Source organism: Spodoptera frugiperda, chromosome 7 (assembly GCF_023101765.2).
Source record: "Spodoptera frugiperda isolate SF20-4 chromosome 7, AGI-APGP_CSIRO_Sfru_2.0, whole genome shotgun sequence".
NCBI lineage: Eukaryota > Metazoa > Arthropoda > Insecta > Lepidoptera > Noctuidae > Spodoptera > Spodoptera frugiperda.
In genome coordinates, this window is record NC_064218.1 from 11378680 (window position 1) to 11400240 (window position 21561).

General features: G+C 34.2%; 5 protein-coding genes across 9 annotated transcripts in view; 1 reads left to right on the forward strand and 4 right to left on the reverse strand.

The window, feature by feature from the left end:
- Positions 1–21561, forward strand: part of LOC118265753 (zwei Ig domain protein zig-8) — a 215959-nt gene that overhangs the window by 76484 nt on the left and 117914 nt on the right. The gene's annotated exons all lie outside the window — the stretch shown is intronic.
- On the reverse strand, positions 565–4633 carry LOC118265752 (ecdysone oxidase-like). 2 transcript variants are annotated; one of them, XM_035578872.2, is made up of 3 exons: positions 4387–4633; positions 2310–2443; positions 565–2192 (listed from the first exon to the last, which is right to left on the reverse strand). In XM_035578872.2, the coding sequence occupies exons 1-3, from the start codon at positions 4496–4498 to the stop codon at positions 696–698; spliced, it is 1743 nt and encodes a 580-aa protein (XP_035434765.2). In that variant the 5' UTR covers positions 4499–4633; the 3' UTR covers positions 565–695. The 2 variants fall into 2 exon arrangements, with proteins under 2 accessions (XP_035434765.2, XP_035434764.2); XM_035578871.2 differs by lacking the exon at positions 4387–4633 and adding an exon at positions 3525–3772.
- Positions 5406–7726, reverse strand: LOC118266253 (ecdysone oxidase-like). Its single transcript, XM_035579653.2, has 3 exons — positions 7548–7726; positions 7015–7148; positions 5406–6910 (listed from the first exon to the last, which is right to left on the reverse strand). Exons 1-3 carry the CDS (start codon positions 7657–7659, stop codon positions 5417–5419), a joined length of 1740 nt encoding a protein of 579 aa, XP_035435546.2. The 5' UTR covers positions 7660–7726; the 3' UTR covers positions 5406–5416.
- Positions 9726–12884, reverse strand: LOC118266266 (ecdysone oxidase-like). Its single transcript, XM_035579666.2, has 4 exons — positions 12837–12884; positions 12257–12426; positions 11552–11682; positions 9726–11245 (listed from the first exon to the last, which is right to left on the reverse strand). The coding sequence occupies exons 2-4, from the start codon at positions 12375–12377 to the stop codon at positions 9752–9754; spliced, it is 1746 nt and encodes a 581-aa protein (XP_035435559.2). The 5' UTR covers positions 12378–12426; positions 12837–12884; the 3' UTR covers positions 9726–9751.
- Positions 15978–21009, reverse strand: LOC118265750 (ecdysone oxidase-like). 2 transcript variants are annotated; one of them, XM_035578865.2, is made up of 4 exons: positions 20874–21009; positions 20031–20195; positions 19167–19300; positions 15978–17726 (listed from the first exon to the last, which is right to left on the reverse strand). In XM_035578865.2, the coding sequence occupies exons 2-4, from the start codon at positions 20140–20142 to the stop codon at positions 16221–16223; spliced, it is 1752 nt and encodes a 583-aa protein (XP_035434758.2). In that variant the 5' UTR covers positions 20143–20195; positions 20874–21009; the 3' UTR covers positions 15978–16220. The 2 variants fall into 2 exon arrangements, with proteins under 2 accessions (XP_035434758.2, XP_035434760.2); XM_035578867.2 differs by having other exon boundaries at positions 20888–20984.

The following is a 21561-nucleotide window of genomic DNA, read 5'->3' on the forward strand; positions in this document are numbered from 1 at the left end:
TCATAAAGAGTTTTATATAGATAACATCAAGAGTATCATAAAACGTTTGGAAAATTAAATATAATAAAAAATTGGTGTTAAAATAAGCGGTTAAAAATTGTAGGTGCCTTATTAATTAGGTCAAAACTTTTTTACCATTTGACAACGAACCAAGATAGACGGTTTCGATTCAAGGCTGTGTGTTTGTGTTTGTAAAATAGAGAAAATCTCAATGTAAAGTCATTTCCTAGTATATAAGGAAGAAATATTGGGATTGATAAATAACTTAATATTTGGAATATCAATGAAGGAGAAAAGGAAAAGGGTACCGTAATTACATAGACCCTTTTATTATAAACTTAACAGAATGGGGAAAATTATCATTAATCGAATAATTTTGACAAGATAACTAGAAATACCAACTGAAAATTTGTAATAGACACATTTTTTTATGTAGCATAATTGAGGAAAGTGAAATAAATATGATTGATAGATTAAATTAATTGGTTTTATCGGTCTTCTATTTGGTATCCACTTGTGACTAATAGAAATTACCATGCTTAAAAACTAAAATAAAACGAACAATTTTAATGTATTTAGTAAAGTATATTCAAAAGAAAATCAAATTAAAACATAGTTTATATTTATTCATCAAAACACAGCAGTGTTGTCCATGGACTTTGGAAAAAAATTTGAACGTATTGAATCCATACGTTTCATCGTAATCCATAATCTTTAATGATCATATTTGAAGCTTTACGAGCTATAGCCATTACTGATGCTTCAGTCAATGCCCTTACATTAGTCGGCATAACACTCGCATCAGAAATTCGTAGCTTCTTGACACCATACACTTGCAGTCTCGAATTTACAACAGCTCCCATCGAACAAGTGCCGACAAAGTAATGAGCTGTATCTGCCATTCCAAGGGTATAGCATTTCCAATATTCCATACTATTTTTCTCCAGCCCTTCACATGACTTCAACTGAGGATCAATCAATTCACCTTCAACCTTTTTGAAATATGTCGTGTTTACAATACGATTGAAATCTGCTAAGTAAGATGCATGTTTCTCTATATCGATTTCATTTGAATAGTATCGTGGCATAATTAAAGGATCGTCTCGAGGATCAGTGCTCTTTAAACGAATCTCTCCTCTCGATTCAGGATTCAAATAAGTGACAAATGTCATAAATATTTCCTTATTGTCAGCTGCCTTGTTTATAGCATCGCAAATCTTATAATCGTAACTGAAAACAAATGCACACAAGCCCAAAAATGTAAGTGATTCTCCAAAATGAATGCAAATCGTTTCGTAGTCTGGGTAGCATTGAGACTTGTTGAGAGCGACATAGCCATCAAATATCACGTAAGGATATTTGTGTGGATCACCAAGATTCATTGCTAAAGAACTTTTTGTCATTTTATAGAATAAAAGACTGTTGACGTGGTCTTGGAAATTCTTTCCTACTGGCAAATCCGCTATTACATCTATGCCTTTATCTTCCAACTCTTTCTTCGGTCCGATTCCCGAAAGCATCAACAACTGCGGTGTCTTGATACTACCACACGTGACTATAACTTCTTTTCTTGCTTTAACAGTAACTTTTTCATTATTTTCAGTCAATATTTCAACTCCAACAGCCGTTTTCTTCTCATCAAATATAATTTTGGTAGCTAATGTATTTACAAGTAGGTGCAATTTTTTATTATTTTTAAGAGGTTTTAAGAATTTATGAGCTGGCGTTTGTCGAACTTCATCACCTATAGTGAACATAAGATTAGTGAATCCAAGAGGATGATCCGGATTCACATCTAAATGGTATTCATAACCAATTTCTTCTAATGCCTTGAAATACGGACGATTTCTTTCGTAATATTCTTTACCCAACTTTATGTTACCTTTTGTTCCATAATAGTGGTTTGATTTGAGGAGTCTTGGATCGACTAGCTTTTCATTCTGTTTTAATAATGGAGCTATAGATTTATAGGACCAGGATGTATCATTGGTGATGGCTGCCCATTCATTGTAGTCATGAGGGTATCCTCGCCTGTAGCAGCCAAAGCCTAGAGAACTGGAACCTCCTAGCATTTTGCCTTGAGACATGTGTACGACATCTTTGGTGTGGTACTCTCCAATTAATTCGTTTTCAGTTGATGTGAAGTTCCAGTCGTATCTGCTATCTTTTAGGTACGGATATAATCCAGCCAACTGAAACACAACAATAATCGATATATTAATTGAAAAAAATAAGAATAACATCGAAATTACTAGATACAAGGAAAGTGGATCATAATTTTTGTTACAGTTCAGGTAAAATACACTCACATCAGACTCCAAGGGAGGGTATGGTCCAGCTTCTATAAGCAACACACTGGCTCGCCCTGTTTTCACAAGTTGGCTAGCAACTATACATCCTGCTGATCCACCGCCTACCACGATAAAGTCAAACTCGGATCCATCTGAAATTATAATACAGTAGAATCCGGTTATAACGACTACCAAGGGACCGGTGACATTACGTCGTACTAACCGGAAGTCGTATTAAACGAACAGAAAAAAGTTTCTTTTTATATAATTATGTAACAAATATTACAGTTAAATGCCCGTTTAGGTGATGAGCAGATAAAAAAACTCATTTTAATCAAAATAGTTATTTATTAATTATTCAAATTATGTAAGGATGTGTAATGTACGTACATAATGTACCGCTTTCTTATATGGAAGTGTAAATCTATTCTAACAACTTTAAATTTAATGCAAATGGTCTGTAATTTTTGTTTATTTCTGGTTTTATTCGCGTTTTATCGCGTCACTTGATTTACCTACAAATACGTACTGCCATAAAATAAACAGTCAATTTCCAATCAGAGGCGCGCGCGGGGGCGATAGTTGAGATAGCTAATCATTTATTTCATTATTTTCTATGAATTATTTGTAAACACGGCAACGCTCGTCGTTTTGTCGTTGTAACCGGACAATTATGTGTGAAATTCGGTCGTTAAAAGCGGTTGGTCGTTGTAAGCGGAGTCGTAATAAACGAATGTCTATTAATGCAAGTTTATACTAAAACCAAACAAATGCCTAAACTTTCGTCGCTAAAAACGGTTGGTCGCTATATGCGAAGTCGTACTAAAGGGACTACACTGTATTACCACCCTTTAGTAACTTGTCAATATAATTACCGCCCTTAGTGACAAATTCCCCTTCACAATCCCCGGTTTCCCAACAACTCTTAAATTCTTAACCCCCAAAAGGCCGGCAATACACTTGTAACTGTGGTGACACACCAGATCTATTAGTTCATTTAGCGGCTTATACCATAAAAAATAATACATTTCTATATGTAAGTAAAATTACTTTGAAATTGTTGTATTATGATGCCAAAGACGGCAATAGCTCATACTGTCTTTTTTCAAAAGATATTACATCATTTTCAATCGAATATCGACTAAATTTTAACAGACTGTAGGTTGCTTATCGTGTGTAAAAAAGAAAACATTATTGTGTAATAAGTAAATAAAATAAACTAAGATACTTTACTATGAACACACGCCTGATCAGGCCATTGATATGCAGTCAGGTTGAGGAGCGCAACCATATTGAAGATTTGCTCCACTCCTTTGTAATAGGACACTGCTGAAGCGGCATCCATGATTCAGATTTTCTTTCCAATCACTTTTTTAATTCCTTCTTTTACCAATTCCCAGTAAGTCAACTTTCATAGTATTAAAACTAAGCTACCATTACGGTCACAAAATAAACTCTTTTCTTATAGCTTGGAATAATAATGAGATGCACAATTCGGTAAGTCTTACTTTTATATACAGTTCAGCTAACCACTATCAAATTAATTGATGAAGTGTTAATACGTTTTTTTGGAAAACAAATTGCTTTTTAGGTAGGTATTGATAAAGAACGCAAAAAATACATACAAAATACAATTGATGCAGCCAATTAATTAAAGATCCAGTAATAAAACAATTTGGTTCGTGTTATTATTATTATCAACGGCAGGAAATCTATTTGGCAGGGTCACAAAACATTTAGATTAATGAAATAAACTCACAATACACATTTTTTGTGGGAGAGCCATGTTTCGCCACGAATGGGCCAACTCGACCGGAGTGATACCACGGCCTCACAGAAAACCGACGTGAGACAACGCTTGCGTTGTATTTTGTTGAGTGAGTGAGGTAACCGGAGGCCCACTCTTCCTAATCCCCGATGCACCACCAACCCTGTAATTCCTAACCCCAAGAGGCCGGCAACAACTCGTAACGCCTCTGGTGTTTCGGAGTGTCTATAAGCGCCAGCGATTGCTTACCATCAAGTTTAGTGACCCGTCTGAGTTTACTGACTATACTATAAAAAAATCAATATACAATATAATAAATATACTTACTGTGAACACACGCTTGATCCGGCCATTGATATGCAGTCAGGTTGAGGAGAGCAACCATATTGAAGATTTGCTCCACTCCTTTGAAATACGACACCGCTTCTGATGGATTCATGATTTTGGCTTACTTTCCAACAATTTCATTAAATCCTTCTTCAGATAATTCAATATTTATGTCATCTTCTTAACGTTTTTCCAAAAGAAAGCCACCATGAAGTTTGGATGTTGTATCCTTTACTGACAGCACTTCAATTCGGCAGGTTTTCTATTTTATATACTTTTGACGCAAATAGATAAAGTGTACCAATTCTTTTTCCTTTTTAGAGAAATAATTTTCTTTTGATAAAGCTGTTTATCTAAACTGTAGAAGAGTTTAATTCTGTGTGTAAGTGTTACTAGGTCGACAACGAACCCAAAAATTTAATTAAAAAATATATCTGTCTGTCTGTCTGTCTGTCTGTCTATCTGTATGTTCACGCATCAGCAAAAGCTATCCATCCGATTACTATGAAACTTGGTATAATTTTATTATTTTTAATATCCTGGGCATAACACTGGGTACTTTTTATCCCAAAAAATAGAAACACTAAAAAACAAATTTAACTATGCGGCTCGGTCCCTAGACACGACTACAGTTCCAAAAGCAAATATAGGTTTGTCGGAAATTATGTTACCCGCAGCGGACCTTACGCTCTAACTGTGGAGCTTATGGTCGAAATTAGCTTGAACTGCTTACGGTGTATTTATGGTAACAGATTTAGCTGCAATTCACATTTGCTTAAGACCCGAAAAGGGACATAAAGGTGTAGGAGTAGGCATAATAGATAAACAGCTTCATAAAAGCAAACAATTTTTTTAAAAAAAAATTGTTACAATTTATCTATTTGAGTCAAGAGCGTATAAAATAAAAACCTACCGAATTATCTATTTCATTCTTTTTTTAATTGCTGTTTTTGTAAAGAATAAAAAGGTGAGACTTAAAAATTAAAGTTAAAATAAAAGACGCAGCAACATTCATTGAAAACATTTTAATTTACTTCAAACCATAATCAGCAATGATCATGTCGGAGGCCTTACGAACTATCATCATCACCGAAGCTCCATTTACTGCTCTTACATTGGTCGGCATGACACTAGCATCACAGACGCGCAGTCTTTTTACTCCATACACTTGCAATCGAGAATTTACTACAGCTCCCATAGAACAGGTACCAACAAAATAATGGGCTGTATCAGCTGTCCCAATAGCATGGCATTTCCAATATTCCATAGTATTTCTCTCCAAACCTTCACATGCCTTCAACTGAGGATCTATAAATTCACCTTCCACCTCTTTAAAATATGTCGTGTTCACAATACGATTAAAGTCTGCCAAGTAAGAAGCATGTTTCTCTATATCTATTTCTTTTGAATAATATCGTGGCATGATCAAAGGATTGTCTCGAGGATCAGTGCTCTTTAAAAGAATCTTTCCTCTTGATTCAGGGTTTAGATAAGTAATAAATGTTATAAACATTTCCTTGTTGTCAGCTCCTTTGAGTATTGTATTACAAAGTTGGTCGTCAAAACTGAAATAGAACGAGCATATACCAAGAAACGTTAACGGTTGACCAAAATGAACACATATAGTTTGATAGTCTGCATAGCATTGGGATTTGTTAAGGGCAACATAACCGTCAAATATCACATAAGGATATTTGTTAGGATTAGCGAGATTATTAGCTAAAGAACTTTTGGTCATTTTATAGACCAGCATGGCGTTGACGTGGTCTTGAAAGTTCTTTCCTACAGGTAAATCGGATATCACTTCTATGTGTTTAGCCTTCAATTCTTCTTTCGGCCCAATTCCCGAAAGCATCAGCAACTGCGGTGTTTTGATACTACCACATGTAACAATGACCTCCTTTTTTGCTTTAACAATAAGTGTTTTATTATCTTCAGTCAATATTTCAACTCCAACAGCCGTTTTATTTTGAAATATTATCTTTGTAGCAAGAGTATTTACAAGGAGGTGTAATTTTTTATTATTTTTAAGCGGTTTTAGGAATTTGTGAGCTGTACTTTGCCTCTCATTGTCAGTCATAGTGAACATAATATTTGTGAATCCCAAAGGATGATCCGGGTTTATATCTAAATGGTAATTATAACCAAGTTCTTCTAAAGCATCGAAGAATGGGCGGTTTCTTTTGTAATATACTTTACCTATTTTTATCTTGCCTTTAGTTCCATAATAATGATTTGTTTTAAGGATTCTAGGATCAACTAGCTTTTCGTTTTTCTTGAATAACGGTAATACAGATTTGAAAGACCAAGATGTATCATTAGTAATGGCTGCCCACTCATTGAAATCATGAGGGTACCCTCGTATATAGCCTCCGTAGCCCAAGGAACTAGAGCCACCTAACATTTTACCTGAAGACATGTGTATAACACCATTCTTATGGTTCTTGGCAATCAATTCCTTGTCAGTCGATGTGAAATTCCAATCATACTTAGTCTCTGATAGAAAAGGAAATAATCCAGCCATCTGAAATGTAAAAAATATTTAACATTTTCTTGTATTCCTTTACAAAAAGAATGGGTTGTTACGAGTATTTTTAGTAAGGTTTAAAAATGAAATTTTATACTCACATCTGACTCCAGTGGCGGATATGGTCCAGCTTCTATAAGTAACACACTAGCTTTTCTGGTTTCTACCAGTCTACTGGCAACTAAGCATCCTGCAGATCCACCACCAACCACAATGAAATCAAACTCTGATCCATCTGTAATTAAAATTACCTAGGTTATTAGTGCCATTGTTATAAGTTCCGTTCTAGTTCCTTATTGAAATGTATACAGAAGCTGTTGGTCTCTTTATTAATAAATAAGTAAATAAAATAAATAGTTTATTGAAATCCTCTGTGTCTCTGAGTGTATAACTCACTGAATTTTGTTGATCTCATTATAATGAAATTATTACCTATAGATATTATTATAAATATCGTGAGGCATATTAAATTGATTAAAAATAACGGTTGATCCGCGTAAACATAGTGGAGAAAAGTACTAGTTTCGAATTACAAAGGGATTCTTCAAATTTTAATTCAATTAATTGGAAATTTTTTATTGTGTCAGCTTATCTCTTCTTCATGGTAGACAATTCTTTTATAAATGTACTTTACCTTGAACACATGCTTGATGTGGCCATTGGTAAGCAGTCAAGTTCAGGATGGCCAGCATCCTAAAGATGTCCTCCACTCCTCGGAAATATGACGATGCTTGAGCTGCATCCATTATAACGATTTTCTTCTCAACAACTTTTCAAATAACATTAGAATCTAATATTAGTGTTAGTGACCATGTCAGTTTAAAAACTTATTTTCAAATGTCTTCCACGAGTTTTCATTTGGATTTAAAATTAGTCTCTTTGAAAACAAATGCTATGGAGTGCACAGAACAAAAATGGTATCAAACGTCTACTTCAGTTGTATATAAAGTTGTTGATAACTTTTTATTAGGTATATTAAATTGTAGCAGTGTTATACCGACACTGAATAGTTTCGTTTAATTAGATAAAAGCGAGACAGTCAAGCTATTATCCTTATCCTTATTGACCATTATCATTTTAAATATCCGTTTAAAAGATAACTGTGGCTCTAGTATTCGCTTTGAATATCTACAAGTTATAGACGCTAAACTTAGTTTTAACTAAGTAAAGAGTGTATGCGTTTACTTTTTACTATTGCGACTTGCCTATTTGTCTGCTTCATTACTAGATCTTAATAAAAAATGAGTGCTTTCAGAGAAGAAATCTAATGTATCTTATATATCTTTGTGAGTAAATAGGTTACCAAGAGAGTCTGGTATGAAAGTCTGTCCAATTCAGTTACAGCTTGTTTTACATTCTTTACTCTCTTTAAACGTAAAGAAAACTCGACCTATGGGTATATATTGCAAAAAAACCGTTGCCCCACACTAGTATTTTCTCTTATGTCGTGGGTGCGTTTACAACAACTTCACATACACATTACACCTAGACCCGGAACAACAATTTGTGGATAACAAATGTTAACATATCATGTAGACTTTCTGAATAACCTGCTTATTATAATGAAAATATTTTGATCGAAAATTAAACCATCACATAGAAATATTTTAAACCAAATTCACTTAGCATCCTGTTTATCGCTAACTAAAACAAATACCTGACAAGGAGAGTGGCTGGGAAATTCCTTTACATGTCGCTTAATACCGAGGCTTTGGAGCAACGGTTAATGAAATAAAGTGTAGCATAACAGAGTTATAACGGGGGAAATAGGTGCGCCATCAAGCTACGAATTACCAGTTTATCATGGTCTCTCGTTAAATAGTTTTTCCGCACATTCAAAGATCATTTTATACTGGTTTTATATAGCTGTATGTGTAACCACGTATATGGGGACAATATTGTAGAGGTATGATATTGTTTTGTACTAAACTATGGTAAGTTATATTCAATTTATTTGGTTTATATTCCAAAGGACTGGTTGTAGTTATGCTACAGTTTAAATTAGTATGTAGATATTGGATAATATTTAAAGTTGAGTAAGGTACTAGAAAAAAATTACATTTTATAGCAGTTGCTATTTGTTAGATAGATGCAATTTAAGGTTTTTCGGTTGATCGGTCAGCCCACCGCGCCAACCTTGCAGTTTAACATACTTAAATATGATTTTAAAGATTTTAACGACGACGATTGAATGACTTTCATATTTCTGTGTCGTGATAAAACGATTCATAGAATTAGATCTCATTAGAGGTCGAAATCAAAGTATTCGTATTACTACCTCTGATCTGACCAAAAACACAATGTATCTATATGAAATAATGTTTCACTACACAGTCTTTTAGTGACTCTCATTCCATTTCCCACAGAAAACAAACACATAGTAACTTTAAACTTTTTAATTTCATTTGTAGGACAGTAGCAAAGTACCAATAAAGGTTTAGTATGGGAAGAGCACTTTGGCTTAATATGGCTGCAACCAATTGAGCGATATTGCTCTCGCTTGTCTACACTGCGAGTGATCACAACAATATTGAGAGTACGAGTGCGCTACTCTACGGTAGATTTAACTTCATTGGTTTTTTTTTTACTATTATTATATACTAGCTACTTTCGCGTGTTCCCCCTATCCTCGGCTCCTATTAGCTGGATTCAAATTATTAAAAGGTTGAGCCAAAAATACATTAAATAATCCATAACTGGTTTTTATGCACTTTGACAGAATAGCATTCATCTGTATCTACATGATTGGTTATGGGTTGTAGATTATTTAATGAGTGATATATTTTTTCAGGAGTGTAAAAAAGTAAACAAATATTTTTACATCAGTGTTTATTGAATCTACAAACCGTACTCTTCTTCTAACAAATCACTAACTTTTTGTGCAATCACCATAACAGCTCCTTGGACCGTGGACCCAATTACTTTAGGTATAACACTGGAATCGGCAACTCTTAAATTCTTAACACCATTCACTTGAAGCTTGGAATCTACCACAGATCCCATTGCGCAGGTTCCCACGTAGTTGTGTAGAGTAGTAGACATACCTATTGTGTAACACTTCCAGTAAGCTTTAGATCCCACTTCTAAACCATCGCACGACTCCAGTTTAGGGTCCACAAAGGAAGCATTAAGTCGTTTGTAATAAGACGTGTTCACAATTTTATTGTAATGCTCAATGTATTCAGCGTGCTTTTCCAAGTCATCCTCATTTGCATAGTACTTTGGATCAATTATGGGACTGTCTTCAGGATTAGTAGAATTAAGTCTTACCTCTCCTCGAGATTCAGGATACAAAAGTCTATGCGTTATAAAATGCACTTGATGATCAGAGATTTGTTCCAAAATACGGCCGCAAACTTCATCAGTAAATGTGAACGAGAAGAGACAGATCTCTAGAAACAGTGTTGGATTTGTCATAACTCCTGATAAAACTTGATAGTCTGCATAGTTTTGGCATTTGTTAATGGCTACCCTACCATCCATGACATTGACTGGGAATTGATGAGGGTCTCTTGGTGGTGTAGGCTCTACCACCCCCATTTTGTGTACTATGATATTCGTTGGTTGATCTTGAAGATTTTGTCCAACTGGTAGGTCAGAAATTACCTCAATTTTATTGTTTTTTAGCTGTTCCTGTGGTCCTATACCAGAGAGCATAAGCAACTGAGGTGATTTGATTGGTCCAGCGGTAACAATTACCTCTTTGTTTGCGTACAAAGTTATCGTTTCCCCGTCTTTTGTAAGGACCTCCACTCCAGTAGCACGTTTGTTATCATCAAACAAAACTTTTGTTACCAGTGATCTGTACATGACTTTCAAATTAGGGTTGTCTTTCTCAGGTCTTATAAATCCGTAGGCTGTACTTTGTCTAATGGATTGACTGATAGTGAAATATGCAGGAGTAAATCCGATAGGATTTTTCACGTTGATATCGTTTAAAACTTTATATCCCATTTCTTTGTAGGACTCATAGAATCCATCGTTTTTGCTAGTATGGTACTTTTTCAGTGCAATATTACCCTGTGTTCCATGGTAGGCTACATCAGGTGATTGGAGAATACGTCTATCAATTACTTTTTCGGTTCTTTTAATGAGTGGGAATATGTTGTCGTAAGTCCAACTAGAGTCATTGGTTATATTTGCCCAGTCATTATAATCTTTGCAGGTACCAGTACCGTAGATCATGTAGTTAAGTATAGATGATCCACCGAGTACTTTACCTTGCTCGACCTCTGTCACTCCTCCTCTGTGGTATATTTTAGTTGAATCTTCTACAGTAGTGAAGTTCCAATCAAACTCACGGTTTTTCGAGAACGGAAACAATCCTGCGATCTGTAATGTAATGTGATAATATTTTTGAATTATAAATAAATTATACTTTGCAAGCATTGACATTTTGTGTGATTTTTATTTGTTAGCGTGTTCTCATAATTGGTTTAAAATATTTTTTAAGATATTTCTTGTACACTGAATTTTGTATGGCACCTAATTTCATCATCTAATACACTATTAAATTTTATAAATCTTTTACACCCTTTCATGTCAAAATTATGCTCTCCTCCTATTACATGGGGCTTATAACATAACTTGCTAGACTAAGAGTGGGCCTTATTTCTAGTTTCTTAAGACATAAATTACCTCTGTATCAATAGGGGGTTGGCAGCCAGCTTCTATGACAAGGACACTGACGTTCATCTGCGCCAGATTACTTGCAACTATACATCCAGCCGTCCCGCCTCCCACGATCAGAAAGTCAAAACTTTCACCACCTGGAAAAATATTATTTTGTTCTTGGTTTCCAAAATCTATTATTTTGATGGACTCCCTCTGCCTTATCTAAGAGACTAAGTCATGGTGACTACTCTATTCGACAAAGGCGCTAACGATTTTTGCTCTCCAACTGCCCTCAGTTGTTATAATATCTGTCCAATACAGAATGATAGTCGCAATCATGTATTTGTAAGCTGTACATTAATAAATTACAATAAAATTGTGACTATGTGCTGTGCACTCTTAACCTTAAGGTCTTAATCATAATAACATTAAACACATAACAAAAATTATCTAAATGAAGATTTTAATTTAATTAAAAGTAACTAAGAATATATTTGCCTTCCTCCATACGCTTTTTATGATGATTGTGATAATCATCCCTAGTTTTTAATAAGCGTATACTTCAAAAGAAAATTTAACTGTGTGTGTAAATTAAGTAGTGGTATGTCTTAGTATAATCGTTGTAAATATTAGCTACATTTTGATATAACGTCATCAGAATGAAGATGTGGTTAATACGAACGGTAATAAGTTAAGAACCGTAGAAAAAACTTAGAAAATGTAACTTACCTTTGATGTCCATGTTGGCTGGCTGCGGCCATAAATAGGCAGCCAGGTTCAAATACGTCAGCATGCTCAGAATGTTCCGCGAACGCGTGAACCTTGCCACTGCTTGGGATATCGCCTCCATGGTGGAGATTGTACTCTATTTTGTGTTGTTGGAAAATACTAAGTGTTACCTGGAATTAAAGTTGATTTTATTTTGATTTGTTCTCTATTTCTGTGACAAATTAAAAATGTTATTAAATGCAAGTTAAAGAAATCGTTCCAAATTATTATTTACGTTGTCCAGTGGTTTTGTAAACACTTTTTACGCGTATTATTTTAATACAAAGCGAAATATAAAGTTTATTTTTCAGCTATTGATGTTTCACGTGTAACAAGCGCATCCATAAAAAACGGAGATCACTGGATTACTTTTAAAATAAGATATTCAATTTCTTTAAATATACATTTTTCTATAATAATAAAACTCTCACACTAAAAATAAACTAATTTCGGGTCACCAATTAGATTTTATAGCTAAATTTGAAAGTTAAATGAAATGTTCATTTAAACAAATATTAGATAACACAAGTTTAAAACTTACCTAGCGCTAACTATACTAAAACTATTGACTATAAGCCTATGGTTTCAGTACTACCGCAGTAACATTTATTCCTGGTTTATATACAGATAAAGTTATATAAAGGTAATAAACAGTTAATAGGATAGTAATTACGTAGATGGCTATAAAATTGTAAAGATAGTTTTTAGTGATAGGCGTAGCGTTGAGTTAGTCATAGGTGGTAGCGTGGCGAGTTAATGTTAGATCAATATGATGCGTATAGCTCTAAAATCAATGTATATGGGTAAGACAGTGACATACAACAAATGATATTAAAGCTTATGTCAAACTGATAGATTCAATTTTCTATTCACACTTTTAACTAGCGTCAGTTATCTAGAGTTTGTTCTGTCGAATACTCCGTTCGTTGTTACGCCAGCCACTCAATTCCATGTTTTCTACTGTAGATTAACTGATTAAATTTTTTCTACTGAATTTCTTAAACATGTCCAAGAATAATGTAGTAAAGACGACAATAATGTGGATTATTAGAGGACTTCTATCATATCAATATCTATTTTCCGCTTTTCCTTACTTACTGAAACCGCAACCTTAATTAAGTTTGGCTACTCTATAATGTTTGATATGATTTATCGTATGTGGTAAACTGAAAACGCGTCCTAGGGCGGGACTACACTAAACATTCAGTTCAGTATTGATAATATCGAGTAACGTCCGTCGTGAATTATATACCAACTTTTACCTAAGGAGGGAAAATCATCCAATGTCTTCTTCCGCTTTGGACAAGGCGAGATAGAGTGTTAAACTCTTACTGACTAAAAACCAACCCGTTCCTACTCCTGCTCCGACCCGCGCTATACCAGGGATAAAACTAACCTACATTTGTATTTACAATATTAGTTGATATTATTTTATAATTATTATCTTCAATTAAACAACATAATATTTATAGGTGTGTTTACACCTTTATAAAGTTTTTAATTTATTTATTTTTATAGTGAATAAATTAGGGTCGATGACTTTGTTATCGATCGTTTATGGCTGGTTATATACCTTCAAAATATAAGTGTCTTCCTCGTTTTTATTACGTCCCATAAAAAGGTTTTGGGTAAATTATACCTACGATTTTGGGTAGAAAAGGTTACTGTTAAAGGTAATGTGTTAAAGTAATTTGTAACCCATGTAAAAATAATTACTTTAAGTCTTAAGATGCATATTAATTAAGTTAAAAATAATTTGGCATTTTATTTTGGAATGCAAGATCTTATCTTTAATAATTTTGTAAAACATTTTTATCTTAATGCACGATCGTCTACATGAATGAATACAGGCTGTGTCAGAACCAGTTTGTTTATTTTTAGGAAACAATACTCCTCACAGAGATTTTTGTTCGGTATCATCAAATGCATTTATCTATATTATTATGTATATAGACTCGTACACTCTGCTCCTATTTATGATATAACTAGCATCTTCCAGCGCCTTCGCCTGCATTCTCGTGAATAATAACGGAGATAAAAAAATAGCCTATGTATTCCAGACTATATAATCTATGCTTATTCCAAATTACATCCAGATCCCTTAAGTAATTTTGATTTGAAGGAGTAAAAAACATACAAAGTGTTTATTACCTGTATTGTATTACGTAACAGCCAATGACCCAGTCACTGCGTGCGACCAATCAGTCATTGGAAAGCAGAAAGTAGTTCTCATACGAACAAGCTGGGAAGGGCCAAGGATAATAATTTTTGGTCAATGATATAAATCTGACAGTTCTAAAATAGAAAATATAAGGGTCAAACAAGGATTTTAGACCACTAAAATAGACATGTACTAAACATCATTTCATTGTTCTAGTGGTTGAAATCAATACTGTTTTGCATTATATTCTAAACCTTTATGAGCGAGTAGAGCAAACCGGATACTTTTATGTTTAGTAGTACACAATAATGAACGTCTTGTGAATGAATTGTGAATTGAATCTTGTATAAAATTCATTATTTCATATAAATAACTGAACTAAGGAATAAATGTGAATGGAAATTTCGATCTGAATGAGACAAAATGATCTCAAAATTGTCTACGTTATGCAAGAAACCTGTTTCAAGTTAACCTGACCTTTCTTAATACTTTTATTACTTGCAATATTTATAAATACCAACGTGAAGTTATAATAAAGTAAACCATATCATTAAGCATGGTGCAAGAGTGATGAAAGTAACTGTCCTTAATAAGATCTTTATTGGTAAAAGAAAGAATTTTTTGAAACATTGCCCTAAATTAGGATTTTCTCCTGTGTTGTGGGTGCGTTCACAAACATACAAGTTCACATACACATGACACCCAGACCCGAAACAACAATTTGTGGATCACACAAAGAGTTGCTCCAGAACACGTTGCGTGGCAGCTGATCAACCAGTCATTGAACCAACCGATCATTTTCTTTATTCGAATCGATTAGTCGAGAAATTGACAGTGAAAGTACCGACTCTTATTGGTATAGGTAAGTACAGGAAGAAATAAAGGTGTTTAGGAAAAACACCGTACATAAAAATAATCGTAAAAACAATGACGTCACTAGTGATTGTGTGAAGAGTATAAACAACAATTAACTTGGACCTTTTATCTTTCACATTAAACACATTATTATCAGCTAACAGTACCCTTAGTATAAGTTTGCTTTACGTTTAAAGTAATCGAAACGAGAGTGTGTTCGGTGTTCCGATTGGTTGGTTTATTCAAGCCGGCCAATTAGAGCGTCGAACGCGCTCTCATTTTGATTATTTTAAACGTAAAACAAACTCGTACTAAGTGTACAGGCATTTGACTGTAAAAACTATAATTAATTTAAGTAATTAAATATTTTACGGTATTACTAAGTGTTTTATTGTTCGAGTAGTTACGTCACTGTAAATAGTTTTGGAGTAGGTTGGAGTTTTTCTTTTCAAAAATTTTTAGGTAACAGCAAACATTACGAATTTGTATCTGGTGTATCCTTACAGCATGTGAGATTGATATAATCTCATATTCAAACATAAGCATTGATTACTTTCACCTCTTCAGGGGACACACAGATCTTAATGATATAGGTAAAACAAAAGAAAACAACATCATTAAATATTTATATTATATTAAAAACAGTAAATTTGACTAAACGACCACTACACATCGGCCCCGTCATAACTTCTATGTTAATCTCAACGGCACAGTTAAAAAATAAACTATTTTACACCATGCTTTGACACGAATGGGCTGCTCGAGGCAAGAAACAACACTTGCCTTGAATCTTGTCTTGCGGGTGTCTATGGACAGTAATGATTGCTTACCATCAGGTAATCCGCCTCATTTGACGTCCAATGCTATTAAAAATATAACAAAGACATATAAATAAACAATTAGCTAAATCTAACATCTAGACCTTAAGAAAAGGTCTTCTTTGATTATATCAGCTGCACGTTCTCCAATCATAATCGTCGCTGCATTAGTATTGGCTCCAGTAATCTTTGGCATTACACTGGCATCCGCGACCCTAAGCTTTTGGACCCCAAAGACATTAAGACGAGAATCAACCACCACTCCCATAGCCGCCGACCCAGAGTAGTGGTACCCAGACACCATCATACATAGCGCATAGCATTTCCAATATTCTTCAGTAGAATACTTGTTCTCACATCCACACACTTCTGGCTCAACTCTTTCAGCGTTAACGCTTTCAAAAAACTCTGTGTGTTGAATCTTCGCAAAATCTTCCACATACATTGCATGCCTTTCCAAATCTACAGGATCTGAATAATATCCAGTGTAAATTATGGGTTTCTCCTTTGGATCTGTGCTTCGTAATAATATTCTTCCTCTAGATTCTGGGTATAACAATATCACTAAACTAAATAATACTTCTTTCCCAATACTTTTATCATACAATGTTTGGCATATTTCATCGATGTAAGAGAAATAAAAAGAACAAAATTGCAACATAGGAGTTGGGTCGTTCATGATAAAGTTAATGGATTGGTAGTCTGGATAATTTTTACTTTTGTTCAAACTTGTGTATCCCATCATCAATGGACTTCCTATATATGAGTAGTCTACAGGTTTTGGTGGAGGTGATTTACCCATTTTATGGGCCATCATAACCATGATATGGTCTTGTAGACTCTGACCAACAGGAAGATCAGAAACAACTGGTATATTGTGACTTTCTAAATGTTCTTTTGGCCCTATACCAGAAAGCATTAGTAACTGCGGCGTATTAATGGCACCAGCTGATACAATAACTTCTTTATCAGCTTTAAACTGTACAACGTCATCGTTTTCTAATATGGCTTCCACACCAATAGCATTCTTGTCTTCATCGAAGAGGATTTTTGATACTAACGTGTTTTTGAGAACAAATAAATTGGGCCGATCTTTAATTGGATGTAAGAATGACTGCGCTGTACTTTGTCTGACACCATTATCAATGTTGAACATGCATTCAGTTATACCAAGAGGCGTGTCACCATTTGTATCCAGGACGATTCTGTTCCCGACTTCTTGAAAAGCTTCGAAGTATTTCAGAACCTCTTCATTATATTTCCTGGTTGTGGCCAAATATCCATCAGTTCCATGAAAACTACGAGCACTGGAATGGAGCATGACTGGGTCGACTAGACGTTCACTTTTCTTGAAATACGGAAGAACATTCTCCCAATTCCAAGATTCATCACCAGTCATCTTGGCCCAATTGTTAAAGTCATGATAGTTGCCTCTGGTGTAAGCTAGAAAATTGATTGAACTAGATCCTCCCAGCATTTTCCCTCTCGTAAGTTCTACTCCATAATTTTTGTGGTACTGTTGACTGTATCCGTCATTCTCTGTTTCATAATTCCAGTCCACTTCTGTGTTCTTTAGAAATGGTAGTAATCCTGGTATCTGGAATAGAATATAGAATAATGAATTTTAAGTGTGAGAGAGCCATGCTTCGACACGAATGGGCCGGTTTGACCGTAGTGATATCTCAGCCTCACAAAAAATCGACGTGAAACAAAGCTTGCGTTGGGTTTCGTTGTGTGAGTGAGGTTACCTAATTATCCCCTCTCCAATCTCCGGTTCCCCAACAACCCTACTAATTGCTAACCCCGAAAAGGCTGGCAACGCACTTGTAACAAGTCTGGTGTTTCGGGTGTTCATGGGCGGCGGCGATTGCTTACCGTCTACTCGTTTACAGGCTTATACCATAAAAAAATTACAAATGGTATAAATGAGGTTTTGATTTAGATCCTCTGATGGGAAAAATATTAATTGGGAGCTTCGATAGCTAATTCCTTCGTAGAACAAGTACTTTTAATAGAGGTTAGAATTTTCCCGGTGTCCAGCAATTAGTTCGACGCTATACATGGGCTTCGTGCCATAATAAACCAAGATCACTGATACTAGCAAACGACCTTCTACCTATGTACGTATTTGTGGTATGATAATCACGTTACCGATGTTAAAATTATTTGTTTTTCTTTGGTTTTAATTCAACGAATCAATTTGTTAAAATCATTTACATGATAATTTGATTCTCCTAAGTAGTAAGTTATCTAGACTAAAAATAAAATTGGAGTGACTTTTTGTAATATTGAAAATACCTGTTTTTACACCACCATACATACGCCATACATACGTTATTTTTACCTGTTTTTTTTAGCTGATCCCTAAAATGGATGGATTGATTTTAACAGGACTTTTATTGAAAAACGGGATTCAACTATTTGTAGATAAGTAATTCAACATACATAATTCAAATGGGTGTCTCAAATTCATTTACTATACTTTGCATCAATTAATGTAGATTGACCTGCTACGATATATTAGTATGCATAACCATAGAAATGCATAAGCATATCCATACGATAGATTGCAGTTATAGTCAATTCTAGGACGCTATGCTATTTGCTCGCAGTCGTTATTAACTAATAACTGGGAAGACACGATCGATTCACGAAGCAATTACTTCATATTGGTGTAATGACAGTTGACATGTATATCTGTCTGTTTTTTAAGAAGTTACTGTGTTAAAATTTATTGTCATTTGAATTTATTGTTATTTTATTCAAATAGGTCGTATTTTTTTGGGTTCTTTTTACGACTCTTCCTATTGAAGACCTAAAAAAAGTTAAAGGTATTTTTCCATCCTTATTGAACAGTTACATAAAGAGAATGCACACATTTAAATCTTAACTCTCACCAGTGGGTGAGAGAACTTAAGGTCAACAGAAAATAAGGTCTATAATGGAGTGTCATTATAGACCTTATTTCCAAAGTATAGATACTACTTTTGCAACTACAGGTTGGCTATTGGACGTGAATAAGTTAATGGTTACTTACTACAGATTCAACAGGAGGATCGCCACCAGCTTCGATTAGTAAAACTGTGGCTTTGTCGAGCTCCGTCAATCTGTTCGCTATCACACTGCCCGCTGATCCAGCGCCGACAATGATGTAGTCGAAACAAGCACCATCTATGAACCAATTACATTTTTATTTATTACATGTGCTAGTGGCTCTGCCTACGTTTACGTGGGATAAAAAGTATGCTATCACCCAAGTTAGCTCATACCCTGTTTGTATAGCGAATCTCATCAAAATTCGTTATATAGTTTTAGCATGATTAACGAACAAACCAACAAACTTTCTATTTGTAATATTAGTGTTTTTCATGTTTATTCATGTTCCTTTGCCTTTCTGCTTAGAGCGTGGTTCATTGCATTTAATCTGTGATGAAATTTAATTCAGCATTTTGGATTAATTATGAAATTTTCGCAATTATTTGTCACTTACCATCAGGTGAGATAGCGGTCAAACGTCGACCCATTAAATGTAAAAAAAAAAAAGATCATAAGTATTATAATATTCGAGTTATTGTCTAAATCATACATAAAAATACCAAATTTAGTTTAATCGTTCGGAAGTGACGTACGCTCGATTTCAGCTATTAATTTGAATTTGTGTAGATATATTTTTAGAAAAAAAAATATGGAAAATCCGAAAAAAGCCCAGTAATATTTTGCCCGACCCAGGAATCAAACCCAAAACCCGTTGTGCGGCAGACACATTATTTTAATCAAAATCAGAAAAAAAAACTTAACCAGAATGACTTTCACTGTCATAATAAGGACCGATAAAGATCGATACTTACTTGGCGGCCATGTTTCTTATTTCTACTTAACTTACTTATTAAGAGAGGTATACCTTGAACTTGGGCTTGTTGCGGCCACAAGTATGCAGTCAGCTGCAACGCTGCCAATATCTTCAAGGCTCCTTGTATTTTTTTAATTCCAAGCACAGCTGACGTCGCGTTCATTTTATGTGTATTTTTCTATAAATTATTATTGTTATATGTTTTGGCCATTGCCTCTGAAAAAGGAAGATTAGGTTAAGTTCAGTTTTTTTACCTATGTGTTTGTATGTGTAAGTTCCAATTATGTTCACTAACTTAGAGTCATTTAATGATTACTTAAACTATTCCTAAGTAACAATTTTGTATCGACAGCAATTGGTAAGGTTTGTGTTAAGTGACCATTAAATGACTCTGAGTACCGCAATCATACATAGATATCGGTGTTTTTAAATCAAGATCAAAAATAAAATGCTTCTTTTGTAGAATATATGCAAGTATAAAAAGGTATGTATAGTTAATTAATCTAAATTATTGTATGTATCTAAACATAATTACATTTTTATTGTTTCTATTTTTTTTAATCGTTGCCCACTATGACTTTCTCCTGTGTCGTGGATGCGTTTACAAACATACAATTTCACATACTCATGTTTTCACGATAAATCTATTATATTCTAAAATCTACGGTGTTTACTTTTCTAACATCCGATTTCAAATATCAATTTCAGGATTATGATCTGGACTATTTTTATTAAAGCGAAGTAAATTGTCTGCCGTAATAAATAATTATAATATAAATAATGAATCTTTATCCATATATTTTGAATAGGTCAGTTATTAAATTCAGCCGTACCGTAACACAACACGTATCGATTACGAAGCCTCTATTAAAAACAACACACTAAACAAAATACCTTTGATAACTCACTATAACACTAAAATATTCCACTCTTTATATTTCCACAACTAATATTTTTGCACTAAATATAAAAAAAATAAAAACTTGAACGTATAACACTGCAGACGGACAACTGGACTAAAACTTGTATGAGTGACAATATTTATACCAAGCCTGATTTACTGGCTCTGTACCTGGGTTTGCTTGCGTCAAATTTAATTTTCATTACCTGTCGTATTAAAGTTCATAAGTCCACTAGCAGGCAGACTAGTAAGTATTAATGTTTGTTTGTTTGAACGCGCTAATCTCCGGAATTACTGGTTCGATTTGTATAATTGTGTTTGTATCTTTTTGTGGCAAATATTACGTTTATTGAGGTAGGTTATAAGCTAAAATATCACGCTATGACCAATACGAGCCGTGCGGTGGGTGAGAAATTATATAAATAAACATGAAATTAATTCACGTTTCTGTATGTTCCTTGCGCCTAAACCACTACCTATACCGAATTGAATTATTCTTTTCATGTTGGATAGTTCATTTTTTGAGAAAGATTATAATAGGCTGTATATGTATACAAAGCAGGTGATACCGCGCGGAAAAAGCAAGTAAAATTTATTAATTAAAATTATGTAGTATTTATTTTATTCAATTACCTAATATACAAATTACGTCTCACTACTTGAAATTAAATTTTAAAAAAA

What these genes read in the sequence shown, in the direction of transcription:
- LOC118265752 (XM_035578872.2), bottom strand. Translation starts at nt 4,498, where the DNA reads ATGAATCCATCAGAAGCGGTGTCGTATTTCAAAGGAGTGGAGCAAATC. An exon ending in GGATCAAGCGTGTGTTCACA is followed by an intron (nt 2,444 to 4,386) that starts GTAAGTATATTT and finishes TTATAATTTCAG; the next exon opens with ATGGATCCGAGTTTGACTTT. An exon ending in ACCCTCCCTTGGAGTCTGAT is followed by an intron (nt 2,193 to 2,309) that starts GTGAGTGTATTT and finishes GTTGTGTTTCAG; the next exon opens with TTGGCTGGATTATATCCGTA.
- LOC118266253 (XM_035579653.2), bottom strand. Translation starts at nt 7,659, where the DNA reads ATGGATGCAGCTCAAGCATCGTCATATTTCCGAGGAGTGGAGGACATC. An exon ending in ACATCAAGCATGTGTTCAAG is followed by an intron (nt 7,149 to 7,547) that starts GTAAAGTACATT and finishes TTTTAATTACAG; the next exon opens with ATGGATCAGAGTTTGATTTC. An exon ending in ATCCGCCACTGGAGTCAGAT is followed by an intron (nt 6,911 to 7,014) that starts GTGAGTATAAAA and finishes TTTACATTTCAG; the next exon opens with ATGGCTGGATTATTTCCTTT.
- LOC118266266 (XM_035579666.2), bottom strand. Translation starts at nt 12,377, where the DNA reads ATGGAGGCGATATCCCAAGCAGTGGCAAGGTTCACGCGTTCGCGGAAC. An exon ending in AGCCAACATGGACATCAAAG is followed by an intron (nt 11,683 to 12,256) that starts GTAAGTTACATT and finishes ATATTTTTCCAG; the next exon opens with GTGGTGAAAGTTTTGACTTT. An exon ending in AACCCCCTATTGATACAGAG is followed by an intron (nt 11,246 to 11,551) that starts GTAATTTATGTC and finishes ATTACATTACAG; the next exon opens with ATCGCAGGATTGTTTCCGTT.
- LOC118265750 (XM_035578865.2), bottom strand. Translation starts at nt 20,142, where the DNA reads ATGAACGCGACGTCAGCTGTGCTTGGAATTAAAAAAATACAAGGAGCC. An exon ending in GCAACAAGCCCAAGTTCAAG is followed by an intron (nt 19,301 to 20,030) that starts GTATACCTCTCT and finishes ATTGGTTCATAG; the next exon opens with ATGGTGCTTGTTTCGACTAC. An exon ending in ATCCTCCTGTTGAATCTGTA is followed by an intron (nt 17,727 to 19,166) that starts GTAAGTAACCAT and finishes ATTCTATTCCAG; the next exon opens with ATACCAGGATTACTACCATT.